The sequence below is a fragment of the Carlito syrichta genome, unplaced genomic scaffold (assembly GCF_000164805.1).
Source record: "Carlito syrichta isolate Samal-C Ts95f unplaced genomic scaffold, Tarsius_syrichta-2.0.1 Scaffold307912, whole genome shotgun sequence".
NCBI lineage: Eukaryota > Metazoa > Chordata > Mammalia > Primates > Tarsiidae > Carlito > Carlito syrichta.
Window position 1 is genome coordinate 136,158 of NW_007252008.1, and position 18,292 is coordinate 154,449.

General features: G+C 41.5%; 1 protein-coding gene across 1 annotated transcript in view; it reads left to right on the forward strand.

The window, feature by feature from the left end:
* Window positions 1-10,568: 10,568 nt before the first annotated feature.
* Window positions 10,569-18,292, forward strand: part of TACR1 (tachykinin receptor 1) — a 158,326-nt gene continuing 150,602 nt past the window's right edge. The window contains exon 1 of the mRNA XM_008064677.1: window positions 10,569-11,466. Coding sequence (XP_008062868.1) covers window positions 11,078-11,466 — 389 coding nt within the window. The 5' untranslated portion in view covers window positions 10,569-11,077. The remainder of the gene's footprint in view (window positions 11,467-18,292) is intronic.

The window sequence follows — 18,292 nt, forward strand, 5'->3', positions numbered from 1 at the left end:
TGCAAAAATCCTCAACAAAATATTAGCAAACTGAATTCAACAGCACATAGAAAACAATACAGGACAACAAAGTGGGTTTTATCCCAGGTATTCAGGGGTGGTTCAACATAAGCAAGTCAATACATGATCCACTACATAAACAGAATGAGAAACAAAAATCATATGATCATTTGAATAAATGCCGAAAAAGCATTTGATAAAATTCAGCATCCCTTCATGATAAAAACCCTCAGCAAAATAGGCACAGAGGGAACATTCCTCAAAATAATAAAAACCATATATGACAAACCCTAGTCAATGTCACCTGAACTAAGAAAAGTTAAATGCATTCCCCCTCAGAACTGGAACAAGGCCAGAATGTCTACTTTCATCACTCCTGTTTAACATATTCCTGTCCTAGCCAGAGCAGTCAGGCAAGAAAAAGAACTAAAGAGTATCCAAATTGGAAAAGAGAAACCAAACTATTTCTGTATGCCAATGATATGATCTTATACCTAGAGAATCCTAAAAACTCCTCCAAAAGACTCCTGGACCTGATCAACAAATTCAGTAAGGTTTCAGGATATGAAACCAACAAACACAAATCAGTAGCATTGCTATACACCAAGAGTATCAAGCTGAGAATCGAATCAAGATCTCAAATTCATTTACAATAGTAGTCAAAAAGCTAAAATACCTAGAAATATATTTAATCAAAAAGGTGAAAGACCTCTACAAGGAGAACTATAAAACCCTGACGAAAAAAATTTTAGAAGACATGAACAAATGGAGAAACGACCCATGCTCATGGATTAGAAGAATCAACATTGTTAAAATTACCATATTACCCAAAGTAATCTACAGATTCAATGCAATCCCTGTCAAACTACCAATATCATTTTTCACAGAATTAGAAAAAAAAATCCTAAAATTCATATGGATCCAAAAAACAGTCAAAAGAGCCAAAACAATCCTAAGCAAAAAAGAAAATAGCCGGAGGCATAACTTTACCTGACTTCAAGCTACAACAAGGCTGTAGTTACCAAAATAGCACAGTACTGGTATAAGAACAGACACATAGATCAATGGAACAGAATAGAGAATCCAGAAATGCCTACAACCAGCTGATCTCTGGCAAAGTAGACAAAAACATACACGGGGAAAGGATACTCTATTCAAGAAGTGGGGCTGGGAAAATTGGATAGCTACATGCGGGAAAATGGACCTTGATCCCTATCTCTCGCCATATACAAAAATTAACTTGAGATGAATTAAAGACTTAAATGTCAGACCTAAAACCAAAAATAAAACTCTTATAGACATTGGCCTAGGCAAAGAATATGGCTAAAAACCCCAAAAGCAAATGCAACAAAAACAAAATTAAACAAGTGGGACTAAATTAAACTAAAATGCTTCTGCTCAGCAAAAGCAATAATCAACAGAGCCATTAGGCAACCTGCAGAGTGAGAGAAGATATTTACAAACTATACATATTACAAAGGACTAATATCCAGACTCTACAAAGAACTCAAACAAATCAGCAAGAAAAAAGCAAATTACCACATTAAAAAGTGGGCAAATGACATTAACAGACATCTCTCAAAAGAAGATATACAAATGACCAACAAACATATGAAAAATGCTCAACATCACTCATCATCAGGGAAATGCAAATTAAAACCTTAATAAGATACCACCTTATGGCAGTCCGGATAGCCATTATTAAAAATTTTTTAAAAAATAGATGCTGGTGCAGATGCAGAGGAAAGGGAACACTTATATGCTGTTGGTGAGAGTGTATATTAGTACAAATTCCATTAAAAGTGGTATGGAGATTATTCAAGGAACTAAAAGTAGATCTACCATTTGACCCAGCAATCCCACTGCTAGGTATCTACCCGAAGGAACAGAGGTCATTATGCAAAAAGACATCTGCACCCTTCACCAGCATATTCACTGCAACACAATTCACAATTGCAAAGATGTAGAATCAACCCAAATGCCCCTCGACTGATCAGTGGATAATGAAAATGTGGTATATATACCCTGGAATACTATTCAGTTATCAAAAAGAATGAAATAATGTCTTTTGCAGCAACTTGTATGGAGTTGGAGACCATCATCCGAAGTGAATGTAGGAACAGAAAGCAAGCACCACATGTTCTCACTTATAAGTAGGAGCTAAACTAATGATATTCAAAGACATAGAGAATGGTCGGATGGACACCAGAGACTCAGAAGGGGTATGGGGAAGGGGTAGAGGGTCAAAAAATCACCTTAACAATGTGCAACGGGGGGAAGGGTGGGTACACTTAAAGTCCATACTGAAACTATTTGTATCCCCAAACCTTTTGAAATAAATAAATATTTTTAAAAAGAAAAGAAAGAAACCCCTATCATTTGCAACAACATGGATAAGCCTGGAGGACATTGTGCTAAGTAAAATAGCCCAGGCACAGAAAGAAAAATACCACATGATCTCACATGTATGTGAAATCTTTAAAAGTTAAACTAATAGAAGTAGACAGTAAAATGGTGGTTACCCGGGACTGGTGGGGTAGGGAGGATAAGGAAATGTTGATCAAAACATATAAAGTGTCCATTAGATAAGAGTAATAAGTTCTGGAGATCTATTGTACAACATGATAACCGTAGTTAATAATAATGTACTTGAATATTGAAATACTTGAAAATTGCCGAGAAAAGAGATCAATGCTCTCACTGTGGAAAAAATGATAAACATGAGTCAATTAATACGTTAATTAGCTTGATTTAACCACTCCACATTGTATATATGTATCAAAATATCACATTGCACTCCATAAATACACACAATTTTAAAAAACAAAATAAAAAAGAAAAGAAAAAAGAAAGAAAATATCAACCTAAGCAATGGTACCTAGTAGTCAAGAAAGATGAAGCTGGCCAATCAGAAAATGGGCTAAGATAAGAGTGTTTCTGAGTCAGGGGAACACCTGAAAAAGACGTAACAATAACAATAAGTGACCTTGAGGACAGGCATGTGCAGAAAAAGAAAAACATGATCTCAAAAGCTAAACAAAAACATTTTGGCTAAAATATTCAGCAGCTGTATTGAAAGGCCCAAAGGAATGGCTTAGAAGATCAAATGCAAGAAATATCTTCAAGCACAAAGCAGAAATATAAAGAGAGAGATATACCATGAGGAAAATTTTTAAAACTTATAGAACTGCATTCAAACTTTTTTTTTTTTTTTGCTGCTACCTGTGGCTTAAAAAATAAATTTTACATTGAAATCCTATGCACAGAGGGTTGTAATGAAAATAAAAGTTTCACAAAACAATACCCTTATTCTCTCTATCTGTTATGCATCCTGATCATTTCTATCCTGTGCTATTTCATTTTTTAAAATGCTAGTCACCACTGAGGACTCAGGAATAGTTTTTAAAATATTCAGGCCGGGCGTGGTGCCTCACACCTATAATCCCAGCACTTCAGGAGGCCGAGGTGAGAGGATTGCTGAGCCCATAGGTTTGAGACCAGCCTGGGTAACTTGACAAGACCTCATCTCTACAATAAATTAAAAAATTAGCTGGGCGTGGTATGAGCCTGTAGTTTCAGCTACTTGGAAGGCTGAGGCAGAAGGATCGTCAGAGCCCAGCAGGTAGTCTGTGAGACAGAGTAATTGACTCAAAAAAAAACCCAAAAAACAAAAACAAAATTCAAAGATAGATCCAGGAGACCTAGCATGCCAATTGTGATGTTATGATACAGATATTTTTCATCCACAGTTCCTGGTGCATCACTTCCATAGTCTTTTGTTAGTCTTTTGTTGTAATGTTGGAGCACTTGAGCAGGCCTCAGGAAATAGAATCTCTCTGACCTTCTCCTGCTCTTGGGGCGGGACTCTAATCTTCCCCTGCCTTCTGAGTGTGGGTCTTGAGACACTCACCAAAGAGGGTCATGCCCTGTACCCTGGGGCATAGAATTCCAATGTCACACAGCTTCCATAAAAACCCAAGAGGATTGGGTTTAGAGAGTTTCCAGATAGCTGTACATGTGGAGGTTCCTGGAGAGAGGTGCACCCAAGGAGGGTATGGATGCTGCGCCCCCTTCCCCCATACCTTGCCCTATGCACTGCTTTATCTGTATCCTTTACAATATTCTTTGTAATAAACTGGCAAATGTAAGAAAGTGTTTCCCTGAGTTCTGTGAGTCTCCCCAGCAAATTAGTCAAACCCAAGGAAAGGATCATGGGAACTCTAACTTGAAGTCAGTCAGCCAGAAGTTCCAGAGGCCTGGACTTTCGACCAGTGTCTGGTGAGTGGGCAGGCTTAGGGACTGATTCCTCACCTCCCGGGTGGGATCTGATACTATCTCCAGGTAAATAGTGTCAGAATTGAATCGGAGGACACCCAGCTTGGTGTGTGGGCAAAACCCCCAAATTTGGTCACAGAAGTCTTCTGTGTTGATAATTGTTGTGGTGGGGACACCAATAATAAAGGGCCCAAAAGGAGAAAAAAAATACTAAAGGTGAAGAGGTAATTCCAAAAAATACTAGAATTTCTTTGAGATGCAAAAAGCTTAACCTAGTTTCATGATTTAAAATAAAAAGCCCACATAGTTCCAGAACTGCTTGAAGATAAGACTGACTCAAGGTACTTGTTAAAAAACAGATCGCTAGCCGGGCTCGGTGGTTCAGCCTGTTATCCCGCGCCTTTGGGAGGCTGAGGTGAGTGGATTGCCTGAGCCCGCGGGTTCGAGACCCGCCTGGGCAGCGAGACCTCATCTCTACAATAACAAAAAATCAGCCGGGCGTGGTAGCGCATGCCTGTAATTCCGGCTACTGGGAAGGTTGAGGCGGAAGGATCGCCGGAGCCCAGCAGGTCGAGGCTGCGGTGGCCAGGAGCGGCCACTGCACTCCAGTCTGGGTGACAGAGTGAGACTCCAACTCAAAAAAAAAAAAACAAAACAAAACAGATTGCTGAGCCCAAACCCAGACCTAGTAAATCAGAATTTTCAGGGGAACATCACGATATGTTTATTTAACAATGACCTAAAGAGATTCTTATCATCTGAGAAATTTGGAAAACATCAAACTTTAATGTGCATACAAATCCATAAAATGCAGATTCTGGTTGAGTAGTTCTGAGTCTGCCCAAGAATTTGCATTTCTGACTAGCTCCCAAGATGCCAATGCAACTGGTTCAGGGACCAGGACTGAAATGGTTTCTGGCTATAGTCAGAGATGACATGCCTCCCTATGAATTCTTTTGATACAAAACACTAATACCAAAGCCTGATCAAGAGAGAAAATTAAAGGAAAAAATCTGTACAACAGTTTCATTTAGGAAAAGAGATGAAAAATTTTAAACAAAAATTAGCAAGTTGCATCTAGCAATATATCAAAAGAATGACAATAGCCTCTGACCAAGCAGGATTTATGCCAGGAATGCAAACGTGGGTCAGTATTTGGATCAGCATTGGGAAATCTATCCACTTAATCAATTATGTCAACAAACTAGTGAATAAAATTACACAATCATATCAACAGATTCTGCAAAAGACATTTAAAAATAAAAGAAATGATAAGACATTCGTTTTAACACTTCAAAGGAAAAATAAGACAGAAGGAAACTATTTAAACATAAAAGATTGGTTAGCAAATTTAACAAGAAATCATTTCCTAAATGATAAAAAACTAAAATCACTTTAATTTAAATTTAGAAACTATACAGAAATATCTGCTATTATCATTTTAAATTTAACATTGTCTTAGAAGAGAAACGAAATTCACTGAGACAAGAAAATGCTAATTATGTGATTGAAAACTAAAAAAAAAAAAAACTCAAGTTAAAAACCACTAGACTGAATAAGAAATTAAGCAAAATGACTAGAATATACATTACACACACACACACACACACACACACACACACACACACAAGTCAATTGTTTTTCTCCGGTCTGGCATAAGAGAGGAGAAATTATTTTGTTTACAATAGAAACAAAAACCACAAAATACATTGAAATTAATTCAACCAAAAGACTAGATCTCTTTTAACCAACATTATACAATCATCTTGAAAGACATAAAACAAGGCCAGGTGCAGTGCTCATGCCCATAATCCCAACACTTTGGGAGGGCAAGGAGGGGCCAGGAGCTTGAGACCAGCCTGAGCAACATATTGAGTGAGATCCTGTCTCTCTAATAAAAATAAAAAATAAAAAAAACTACAAAAAACATAATTAGGGATACATGTACCTATAGTTCTAGCTACCCAGAAGCCTGAGGTGGGAGGATCCCCTGAGCCAAGGAGGTTTGAGGCTGCAGTAAGCTATGATTGCACCACTGCACTCCAGCCTGGGTGACAGAGAGAGACCTTGTCCACAAAAAAAGACAAAGAGAAAGAAAGGCATAAAACAAGACCTGAAGAAATAGAAAAAATCACACCACATTCTCGAATAAATACATTTAATATCAATTTTGTCCAAAATAATGAATAAATTACAGGCAATTCCAACTGAAGTACTTTTGCAGTTTGTTTTGTTTGGAGTTTTTAAAACTGATTTTAAAAATCCAAGTTTAAGTGTGATACCCAGAAATAGATTAGAAAAAGCATGAAATGAGCACTCAGATGAACTTGCCTTACCAGATATCAGAATCTTTATTTCTGTATTAGTCAGGATGAGCTATCTCATAGTAACAAATTAACCCCAAACTCTGGTGCCTTAATACAAAACAAGTTTATTTCTTGCTCATGCTATATGTCCAAGATTTGGCAGGGACCTGTGTTAAGATCACTTGGGTGATAGAGGCCTGTCATCTTATAGCTTATCATCTGGAACATGGGGACTTGGCAGGGAGGAGAGAAGGTATGCTGAAGTCTCTCTCTCTCTCTCTCTCTCTCTCTCTCTCTCTCTCTCTCCACCCCCTCTCCCTCTCCACCCCCTCTCTCTCTCACACACACACATTTTTATGCTTGACTAGAAGTAACACACATAATTTCCACTCACAACCTATTGGATTTAATTAGTCATAAGGTTCTGCTTGATTGTAAGGGCTAAGAAAAAAAAAAAAATATATATATATATATATATAGAGAGAGAGAGAGAGAGCATTATTATAGGAATAGACAGATTAGTAGGAAGACTAGAGAAAATAAATATTAAATCGCATGTGTTTGAAAACAATCTTTGATGGTTAGACTTAATCTTTTAGTTAAATCAAGGATGATGCTTTAGTTCTCTTCCTTCCAAAAAACAGAATAGAACTTTCAAAACAAGCAAACTACATGAAATAAAATAAGAGTAAAAATATTTTATTTACTTTTAATAATATAAAATTATAAACTGCAGATGAATTAAAAACCTAAATGTAAAAATAAAACAATAAAAATATTATCGAGAAAATATAGGAGACTATGTGAAAAAAGCCAGACAGGAAAATATAAATACTACTAAAGCAAATATGATTACATAAAAATTGTTTAACTTTTTGTAACAAAGCTACACAAGAGAAAAATAATAACATTAGAAAAAATATGTATGGCAAAGTGTTTTTACCTGTAATATACAAAGAAAAAATGTCTAAAAAGCAATCCAACAGAAAAAGGGGCAAGGGATATGAATAGACAATTTATAGACAGGAAAATCTAAATAGAAAAAGAAAATAATTTAAAAGAATTTCAAATTTTACAGTCATCAAGAAAATGTACACTCCTTAAAAGCAATGTTATAGTATTTTACAGCCACCAGATTGACAAAACCAAGAAGCTCTTTAATAACTATTACAGGAGTAGATGTGGGGAAAAGAATAAACTAATTGCTAGTAAAATGTACCTAACTGGCAAGATCTAAATAGAAATAGAAACAACATATATACACATTTGTATACGAATATAAATATAATCAAGCCCTACCCAGCTATTCCACTTCAAATCTACCCCATAGAAAGAAAACATCAGGCTGTAGAGATATATGTAAAGAATGTTTATTATAGCATTGTCTTTCTCTAGTGACAAAAACAGGGAGCAAAGTGACTTTTAATGAATGTATAAATTATGGTGCATCCATAACATACGAATAATATTTAGTCCTGGAAAACAATGAATAAAAGCCACACCTGTTGACTCTGAAGGGTTTGGAAAAAGTTTGAGGTGAGGAAAAAGCAAAATGCAGACAACAATGGAAGTCCTACAGTTGCATTTACGTGTAAGAGCATTATGTGTGCTTGTATTTCTGTCTATATAGCATTTAAGAGGCTGACAAACAAGGAAGGATTTATGCCTCATTGATAATAGGATTTACTTTGAGGTGGGTGATTTTGTGTTGTGTCAAGGAGGGAGTTCAGAGAAACAAGGAAAAAAAGGATAAGAGCAAAAAAATACCAGTTATTGGAAGAAAATAGCATGTATAGAATTTTATCTATACATTTGTCCCCAGTATCTCCATCCCCGAGGAGCAGAGTAGCTGGTTCCAGCTATCAACAAGCTCTACTAATAAAGGATACATGGAAAAAATGTTTACTTTTTAGCTTTTATTTCCTATTTATTTATTTTGTATTCAGCTTTTTATCATCTATTATTTAGATTTTATTCCATTAGCTTTCTTTTTCTCGCCTAAGCATTGAGTAAAGTTCCTTTTGAAAATGTCAGCCTGACTTTCCTGAACAGGAGGAAAGAGGGAAGGAGCTGCATACAACTTGGGGAGAAAAATCAAAGGCGAAGTCTCCCTCCTCCTCTTCCCTCCCCTTTCTCTTTCCTTCAGCTCTTTGGGGTGGTGTACGCCCCAAGGAGAGATCCAAGGTGGAAGAGGCATTCCCTTCCTCCAAGGGGATCTTCCATGCCACCGCTCTAAATGAGGGGGCTCTGTTTTCCAAAGTCATCTTTGGACTTTGCCCGGCAAGATTTAGGGGTGCCTGGCAGGACCTGACAGATCAAGGGGCGGTTCCTATAAACGCTGAAATCTCAAGCTCGAGCAAAACCAGAGCGAACCAGCAGACTCCCCGCCCCAGCGAGGGGATCCGATTTTGGCCAGGCATTACTCAATATGATCAATTTCCCAGCCTTAAAAGGGCTGCCGGAGAGAGACTTTGAGCACTCGCCACTCATTCTAATGCGTAAACGCCGCTCCCGGGAGGGTGCGGCTGTGCGCCAAGCCCAGTTTACGCACGGGTCTGCACTCACCATGCCCGCTCGTGTCCCACAGTTCCCAGTCCCCGCAGTGAAAGGAGTGGGGCGGGACAGAGGGGGTAGATGGGCATCCGAGGACTTGGAAGGCTCGATTTTCCGCGGAACCGTATGGCTCGCGGCAGCCTGGCTGGAACACGCTCCAGAGCTCAACCGATCTCGGCTTCTCCATAACGGTTCACGCGTGGACTGGCGAATCTTTCCCCCACCTCCTCCCGGTGCCTGGCACCACCCCGACCGTTTAAAATGGCCTTGGACCAGGAGTCGAGGCCTCCAAGTCCGTCGGCGGCGGGGCAGGACGGAGAAAAGGCGGGTAGACCCGCCCATCAGTCCCTACGCAAACTTGAAAGGGGGGCAGAGGGAAGAGTCCCCAACCCTACACCGGGCCCGGCTCTGGCCTGCAGGCCCAGGAGGCGCGGAGGTGGAGGATGCCAGGTCCCCGGGAGGCGAACGCAGCGCCGCAGTGGGTGCTGGCGGACAGCCCAGCGCCGAGCGTCTGAGCGTCTCGCTGCCCATGGGTGGCTCCTGCGCTCACGAAGCTTCGCGTGGAGCCCAGCCCTGCCCCCAGTGCCTACGCAGAGGGCTCGCCCAGAGGACTCACCGAGAGGGCTCAGAGGGAACTTCACCCGGAGGAGGGGCCAAGACACCATGGTGGCTGAGAAAGGTGTCCCAAAGCTTAGAGCCTGCCATTGCTTCCCTGGGGCATGGGTCTGCCGGGGAACGGGGCTGGACATTTGGAGAGGTGTGTGTGCGGGGGGAAGGGGAGGGAATCCTAAATAAGACCTCATAAAAGTTGTTTTCCGGACACCTGGAACCGGGAGGGGTCGCCTCGGGTTCCCCCGTAGCAGCCTTGGCGAGCCTGCGTGCACTCCGGCTGAGCCTGCGTGCACCCCGGCTGGAGCGCCGCCGGGAGCCCGGCGCTGTCACTTCGCCCCCGCAAGTCGCCGGATTCCCACCGCCCCGGGCAGGCGCCTCTGCAGAACTGTCGCAGCGCTCGGGGCTGCCCCGCCTGGAAGTTGAGCGCCCTGGGCTCCAGCTGTTTCCCACAGCAACTGCGGGTCCAGCTGCAGACCGCATCTGGCTCGGGTCCCTCCACGCCGCCTGCTGGCCCCTCGCGGAGCGCGCGGGGCGCCCCGCTCGCAGACGCCCACAGCAGGTAGCGAGCCGCGCAAGGCGTGGTGGCTGCGGCGATGGAGGGAGACCGCGGTCCACAGCTGGCGCAGCTGCCGCGCGGCGCTCCGGAGACCGGCGAGTACGCAGCCTAGGTACTGCCCCTGCCCGGTGACGTCTCCGCAGCGGGTTATAAAAGCCTCGTGCTCAGCCTTCGGAGGTTCTGCTAACTCCAAGGGCTGAACGGGAGGAGAGGCGCCCGCGAAACCGCAGGCTGCGGCGGTGGCGGCGGCGGCGACCCCGGCCACGAGAGGCGAAGAAGAAATCTCCAGCTGGACACGGGGCCCCAGAATCCTGGCCACAGACTCAGAACTTTTGCAGGTCGTGCCACGATGGTCCTCCCGCCCCCTCTTCGCTCCCAAGTCCCCGCGCAGCACAGGGCTTTGCCTTTCCCGCCGCAGGAATGGGGAATAGGGGGTGCGTGCAGCGGCAGGTGCAGAAAGGCGCCTGGCTTCCTAGAGTGGTGACCGGAGGAATTTCTTTCCGTCTTCCAGTTTAACGCCGGAGAGATGCTGTCTCCAGACTAATGAACTCAGGTGCCTCCTGAAGCTTGAAAGTGGAGGAATTCAGAGCCACGGGGGGTAGGCAGATGGCGCATCTGGAGGCATGTGTCGTCTGAGAGGTGAGTGCTGCTTGTAAAAAGAGTTCTGTCCGGAAAGAGCCGTAAGCAGTACCTTGGACCCCAGGCACCCGCCCCAGTACCCTGCTGCAACGGGAGTGTGTGCACAGAGAGGAGGGCTTTGCCGCCTCGCTGCGAAATGGATAACGTCCTCCCGGGGGACTCAGACCTCTTCCCAAACATCTCCACGAACACCTCGGAGCCCAACCAGTTTGTGCAGCCCGCCTGGCGAATTGTCCTCTGGGCGGCTGCCTACACGGTCATCGTAGTGGCCTCCGTGGTGGGCAACGTGGTGGTGATGTGGATCATCTTGGCCCACAAGAGAATGAGGACAGTGACCAACTATTTCCTGGTGAACCTGGCCTTCGCGGAGGCCTCCATGGCTGCGTTCAACACGGTGGTGAACTTCACCTACGCCGTCCACAATGTGTGGTACTACGGCCTGTTCTACTGCAAGTTTCACAACTTCTTCCCCATCGCTGCTGTCTTTGCCAGTATCTACTCCATGACGGCTGTGGCCTTCGACAGGTGAGCTTGCCCTTTGCAAGGGCAAAGTGTCCATAGAGGACTTTGGCTTTACTGTGGAGGTTCGGGGCCGGGTTGTGTATGGTCCGAGGGGAAGACTGGCCACTCGTACTGTTTACCGACAGCCAACTGAGTCAGTTTTTGATGGGGAGGTTTCAGTCACCTGTTTCGGCCTTTTTTATCCTCCTTTTCACCCATCACAAATCTCCATTTCTTTCAACACACACCCCCTTTTTCTTCATTTGCCTCTCTTTTCTTCATCCCTTCTCCACTCATCTTTCTGACACTTTCCTTTCAACTCCTGCTCTGCCCCTTTCCATAATAGTCCTTCTCCCCTTTCCCCTTAAAGCCTGAAGGGGATACCTGGGGCTTGGCTAAGGAGCTGACCCTGGCTGAGCTGTGTCAGTTCCTCCAGACCTGCTATTCTGTTGGGCAGTCTCTTATGGCCTTCATGATTTTAAGTATACCTAGTCAAGATTCCTTATTTTTCACTTTTTTCCTAAAGATTCTGGGATTTTTCTCCTCTCATTTCAGCTCTCCAATATTATTTAGATGTGAAAGGGCTTTTCATCGGAACCATCAAATACTCGGGATTCTAATTCAGCTCCCTCTGCACTGCTAGGACTTCTCATTCAGGCCTGAGAGGCAGTTATGCTGTTCTTAAGGAACTCCACAGATAGGATCCAGGGAGCATACCCAGGAGGTTTTCTAAATTTCTCTTCCAGTCTAAAGTCAGTGTTTTTAGACTGTTTCTATTCACAGAGGAACATGCTTGGCAAGGATATTTGAGAGCTCTTCCTTTGCTGCAGCTAACAGGTTAGGGTTTCAGAAGTGATTGAAAGTGAAAAGGTTGGCTGGTGTTCTGGAATAATTCCAGTTGCATTGTGGAAAATGGATGAGTAGAGCACAGCTCTGTTGGCATTGACTTTTTTGTAGGAGTTTTAGGTTTCTCGTGTGTGCACAGATGTTGTATGTTTACCTGGGATGTGGAAGTGTGTTTAAAACATTTGCCATGGTGATTTTAAAATGGTTTATTTTTATGTCTATTCTGAGATAAATGTGAGAACCCAAAAAAAGGGCTAGGAGAAAACTGTTTTTAAAATTCCAAACTACTAATATCTTTTGCATAAAGATTGTTTATAGTTTGCAATTGATTTGAGGTATTTTTCAGCTTCTGCAATCAATGAACACTTTTTCAATCAGGGAAATCTTTATTTCAATCCTTTCCGGCAGTAGCCAAATACTGACTTTTTAGTTTCATGTCCATCTCCCTTTATGCAACTCTTACATGCTTGATATGCTGTGTGTAAAACAAGTTGTGGTAAATAAATGTATATTCTAAATTTAGAAGGTAAACCAATTAATCATGGTGATAGTGAAAGAAATTATTTTGTAAAGGTATCTTTTATGCTACTCTGGTTTTCACCTATTCCATTTGCTATAAGTGAGGTACACCTATACATCTTTCTGCATGGATTTGCTCTTTTAATCTCACGACAGCTTTCTTAAACTTAGATAAAGCCATAGCATGGTATATAACTGAATATCAGGGCAGTGAAATCTGATGCCATGTCAGCCTTACACTCGTTCCTGAGTATCTCGAAATAAGAGGGAAAGTTGGTATTTTTTTAACGCATTGTAGCTTTGCACAAGCTCTGGGAAGACCTGTCAGTCAGTGTGAGCCGGAGTGTCCAGTAGCTGACAGAGCACCAGCAAGCAGCGCTCTCCCTTTGCCTTACACAGAAACATGTTCCACAGCCCTCTGCTATTTCTCTTGGAACTTAGAAGGTTAAGGTTGGGAATCAGGGCCGGATCTCAACTCCATTGTTGTTTTTTCTCTAGGTAAACCATGGCAGAACCCTGACCCTCTGTGACGCCTGCTCAGTGAGCTCAGAAGGTCTTGGGTGCCAGAGCTTCAGGATATGACAGCACTGAGGAATGTCCCAGTGTTCTAATGTACAGATATAGCTCAAGAGGGTTATCAATGGTATGCTCAAGATTAGAGTTCAAGGTAGAATTAGGGGGGAGGCTTCAGGTCTCTGCCACCGTGTCTTCTAAATGTTACTTCTGTTTTCCTTGCTCAACCTGGTGAGCACACCACGAATTCATCCACTCAGGCCCTCCAATGAATGTATTCCCTGCATACCTGGTCATCCATTCTCTCCCAAGAATGTCTTAGAAAGAAAGGCTTTAAGTTCTCCCCATATGAATTGTCTTTCCTTCTCCCTCATGGAAACACAGACTTAGAGAAAATGTCAAATTAACTTTTTATATGTTCCTTGAATTCTTAACAGGCAACCTTTGAATCAAGTCTTTAAAAATAATAGCAATGTGATTTTCCTGATTGCAAAATTAAACCTTGTTCATTGCAGAAGACTTGGGAAACATGAAGAGCATAGACACAAAAAAATCAAATCACTATTACCTAACCATCCCAAAGTAGCACCTGTTAACATTTGAATTTATCTTTTATGAATAGTACACTATGTAATACATTGAGGTCAGATTCTATATAATTTTGTGGCTTACCTTTTCACATTGATATTAAAGGGAAATATTAATAACATTTTCACCTGTTACTAAAAAGTTTTCAGAAACAGAATTTGAATGACTTTATATTATTCCATTATATGAATATGCTATTATTTATTTGGTCATTTCCCTACTGTTAGGTATTTAGGGGATTTCTAGATTTTTTGCTATTATGGTTAATGCTCTAAAGAACATTTATATATGATAATTTTGGCATGCCTTCTTGATCATTTTCTTTGGATAGATTCAAGAAGTGGAATTACTGAGTCAAATTAAATAGCTTTAAAAAAAAAACTATACCTTCTAATTTTAAAGGATTTTTGAAGGAAGTGTTGGATCAAGCTATCTTGGTAAGGTTTGCCAAATTTCCCACTAGAATACACACACACACACACACACACACACACACACACACACACACACATAAATTCAACTTCAATTTAAATGCTTCCTGTGGTCTTTTCATAAATGGTAGGGGAAGAGGGATAGAAAGGTAAAAAAGGAAGGGAAGGGAAGAGATACCTCCTTCAGGAGGAATTTGGTTTTTTTGAAGGCAGTGGTTACCTAAAAATTTTTTTTAAGTTTCAGAGACAAACATAGTTAATAAGATCAGTTCTATTTTTTATCTAAATGCCAACAAAAATCAGGCATTTTACTATTGAAACAGTGTAATTTCTCTCACTTTAAATTTTAAAAATACTTTCCTACTGTAAAAACTAAAAGGTATGTATAATGTTTTATAAAATTTGAAGATGGGGGACCCAGAGGTGACACCTCTGATTTGTAGGGGTTAATGATGATGACTATGTGCTGTGGTCAGTATTGTGGAGCAGAGTCTAAGAAGGGAGCAGGGGAGAGAGCCATTCCACAAGCCCCAGAAGAGGGGATTATGGAGCACCAGATAACCTGACTTGAAACCAGGCACATAGCAACAGGAGGCCCAAAAAAGCACTGGCCTGGTGTCACTGCTTCTCTACTTGGTAGAGAAAGGCATAATTTCAGTGAGATGAAAGGTGAACTTTGTTCAATCAGCCTGGTTCTGCATATGTTATGCGGTGAAACATCGGAATAGGGATTGTCTCTATTATATCAAATATATAGTTGCCCAGAGAGGGGTTACAATTGAAGACAAAAGAGAAAATGAGCTCTGAAAGAGTAAGAGAGGAACCTAGAACAAAGACACTCATGAATAACAAAAATTTTGCTCACTGACCCCTGTTGTCCATCCCATTCTGTCCCAGTCATACCCAGCTGCCAATTTAAATAGCCTGCTCCCCAGATCTCTACCAGACTTGCAGTCTGTTCTTCATCCTTACCTTGTTGGCTAGACCCAGATCCCATTGTCTATCTCAGAGCAGTCCTACTCTCACTCTACCCAGAGGTGAGACTTAGAGTCCAGGATCCTTTGCACTAATTTAGATGGACCTGGAAACCCATTACCAAGCACCCTTGTGATGCCAAGAATGGCCATCCACCAGAAGCTCATCCACTACAATTGGCTCTGTCTTTTCCAATCAAAGACCTCAAACATCAGTGTTGATGTGCTTCAAAATGGAGTTTGTTACATCTTAGATGGGTCATTTACGTTTCAGGACCTTTCCTAGAGAGGTTCAATGTCCATCTACTCTCTAGAGCTGCCCCACTACATTTGCCTTATTCTCTGCCTACTCTTGGGAACTTACTAGGTCCTGAATGATCAAGCCTGTTAGTTTTTGTTTTGTTTTGTTTATAACTGTCAAAAATATAGTTTGCATTGAGAGCAAATAGTAATTTTCAATGTAAAAGCACACAATACAAGCACAATACTTTTACTATTATTGTTATTGAACTAGCAAATGTTAGAATTAAGTTCATGAGGGAGAACCACTCACTGTTAAACTTGGACAAAGATATTCAATCTATCCAGTGTTGATGCCACTAAAGTAAAATGATGTTTCCTAATTCAGAGCTTGGTGCCTTTTTTCAAGAGCTTATGCCATATATTAGGCCAAATAAGACTGGCTTAGAGGCAACTGCAATATAAGTTATTAAGTAATACCCTCAGATGGGTTGCATAGATATATTCTATAGGAGATTAGAAGAAGGAAGCCCTGCCCAGCAGTGATGAATGATCAAGGAAGACTTCAAAATGTGGCAGTTGAAGTCAGTTGGTCCTTGAGGATTAGATAATGTTTTAGAGAAGATGATAAAATAGGTGAAATTCCAGGTGAAAGAAGCTGTATGATGAAAGCATGGAGGTCAAGAGTTGCAAAGTGTTTGGGGAAAATGACAGACTGATTCAAATGAAGCGAATTTACGAGTGAAACAAGAAATGAATAGAGGTGTTGGTTGGAAGAAAGAGAGTACAGTTTATGTTGGATTTGATGTGACTACATCATGATTAGTTGGAAATGTCCAACAAGCAACTTGAGAGGTGAGGTTGGAGAATGAAAAGCCAGGGATCAAAACGTAAATTGAGTTTTCCAAATAAAGAATTGGAATTTGGAAAGTAGAGAACATCTCTTCTGTCAATATACATGTTTCTGGAGAAAAGACCCAAGATTCTTACCACTAGGTGCTGGGAGGAGAGAGAAAGAAAGAAAGAGAGAAGGAAAGAAAGAAAGAGAGAAGGAAAGAAAGAAAGAAAAGAAAGAAAGAAAGAAAGAAAGAAAGAAAGAAAGAAGGAAAGAAGGAAAGAAAGAAAGAAAAACAGGTAGTAGAGAAATCAGGATATGTGAAGTGCAAAGATTAAGATGCAACTAGAGTCAATAATACTGAGTGACCTCTCACAGAAGCAAAGATCTGAGTATCACATGTTCTCACTCATTAGCGGACCTTGAACATCCACCATAATACTATTTAAAAAAAGACTGACAGTGGTGGGAAACTATGGGGTGGGGAGGGGAAGGGAGGTGGGATTAACGGTAGTCAATATCTGACTGGGGATGGGGAGACACCCCTTATCAACAAGGGTGCCTGAACGAAGCATATTTGTATACCTAACCCTAAACTGTACCCCACAATATCAAAATTAAAAATATTGATATAAAAAAAAGAGAGAGAGGCAACCTGTGGTTTATTGTGTTAATTGGTGTCATTAGAATCCAAAGGCAATGAGAATATTGAATCTGGCCATTAGAGAATATGGGTGACCTGTAAGACAGTGTCAGCAAAGTATGGTAAGGGAGAATACAATTTGATGGCAGTGAGGAGAATGGCCTTTTTCCTCATCCATCCATCCCTTCATCAAACCACTATTGAGCATCTACTCTGTGTCAGATTCTGAAGCAGTAAGACATTGACTTTGCCCTTGTGCTCCTGATCTTTGGGAATTGGCAAGGTCACAAACAGCATATAATCCAATGCAATCAATGTCATGCAGAGGGTGCTTGAAGACAGCGCAAAGATCTACCCTTGGGAATGTAGGAAAGACTTGCTGTTAAAGGGAGAAAGAGAAGGAGAAGAAGTGGAGGAGGGCTAGGAGAAGGAGGAGGTGGGAAAGGAAAGAGAAGGAGGAGATGGAGGAAGGAGGAAGAAGAGGAGAAGAAAAAGAGGAAAAGGACAAAGAAGAGGAGAAGGGGCAGCAGGTACAGAGAAAGAAATGTGGAGTCCGTTTTGTTTTTTAATTAATTTCAAAAGCACTGGATTGGTAATATTCATAATGATTTATTAATATTTGTCACATGGAAACTAGAGAAGAGATTTTATGTTAATAAAATTGATAACGATGCCTTTTATTTGTGTACTCTCCAATCCATTGCCTCATTTAATCCTCATGATGCCAATGGGGATTCTGTTTTCACTGTGAAAAGACTATTAGAAACAATTTCTTTGAGCATTGTCTTCCCACTCTCTACCCCCTCACAGCTTAGAGACCCATGCAGTTTGCTTTTATGTGCCGCAGACATCTGCCTACTTATGCCTGCTCTAGGTGGCTTTTGGATGCTCTCTCATCTAAGGAAAGCTGTCACTGAAGGCTGAAAAGCAATGTATGGGTACTACTGTATCAGAGAGAGTGTTAGAGATCCTTTTGACAATTTTTCACCCAAATAAAAATTCAACCTCGCAACCTTCCAGACAGGGCCATTGTGAGACTACCAAACTCTGCTTAAATATTTTACTAAGTTTGTCTCATTTGTTAAATTCAATCATTTGTTACATTATTACAAAATTCTTCCTTCTGCTGAACTGAAATCTGCCTCTCTAGGTTTGGACAGTTCCTACTAGTCTCATGCCTCTTCCGTGTGGCAGTCTTCCCAGTATATCCCTTGGGAAGCTTTCCCGCCCTTGGTTAACTGTCTATGGTTCCTCCGTCTTT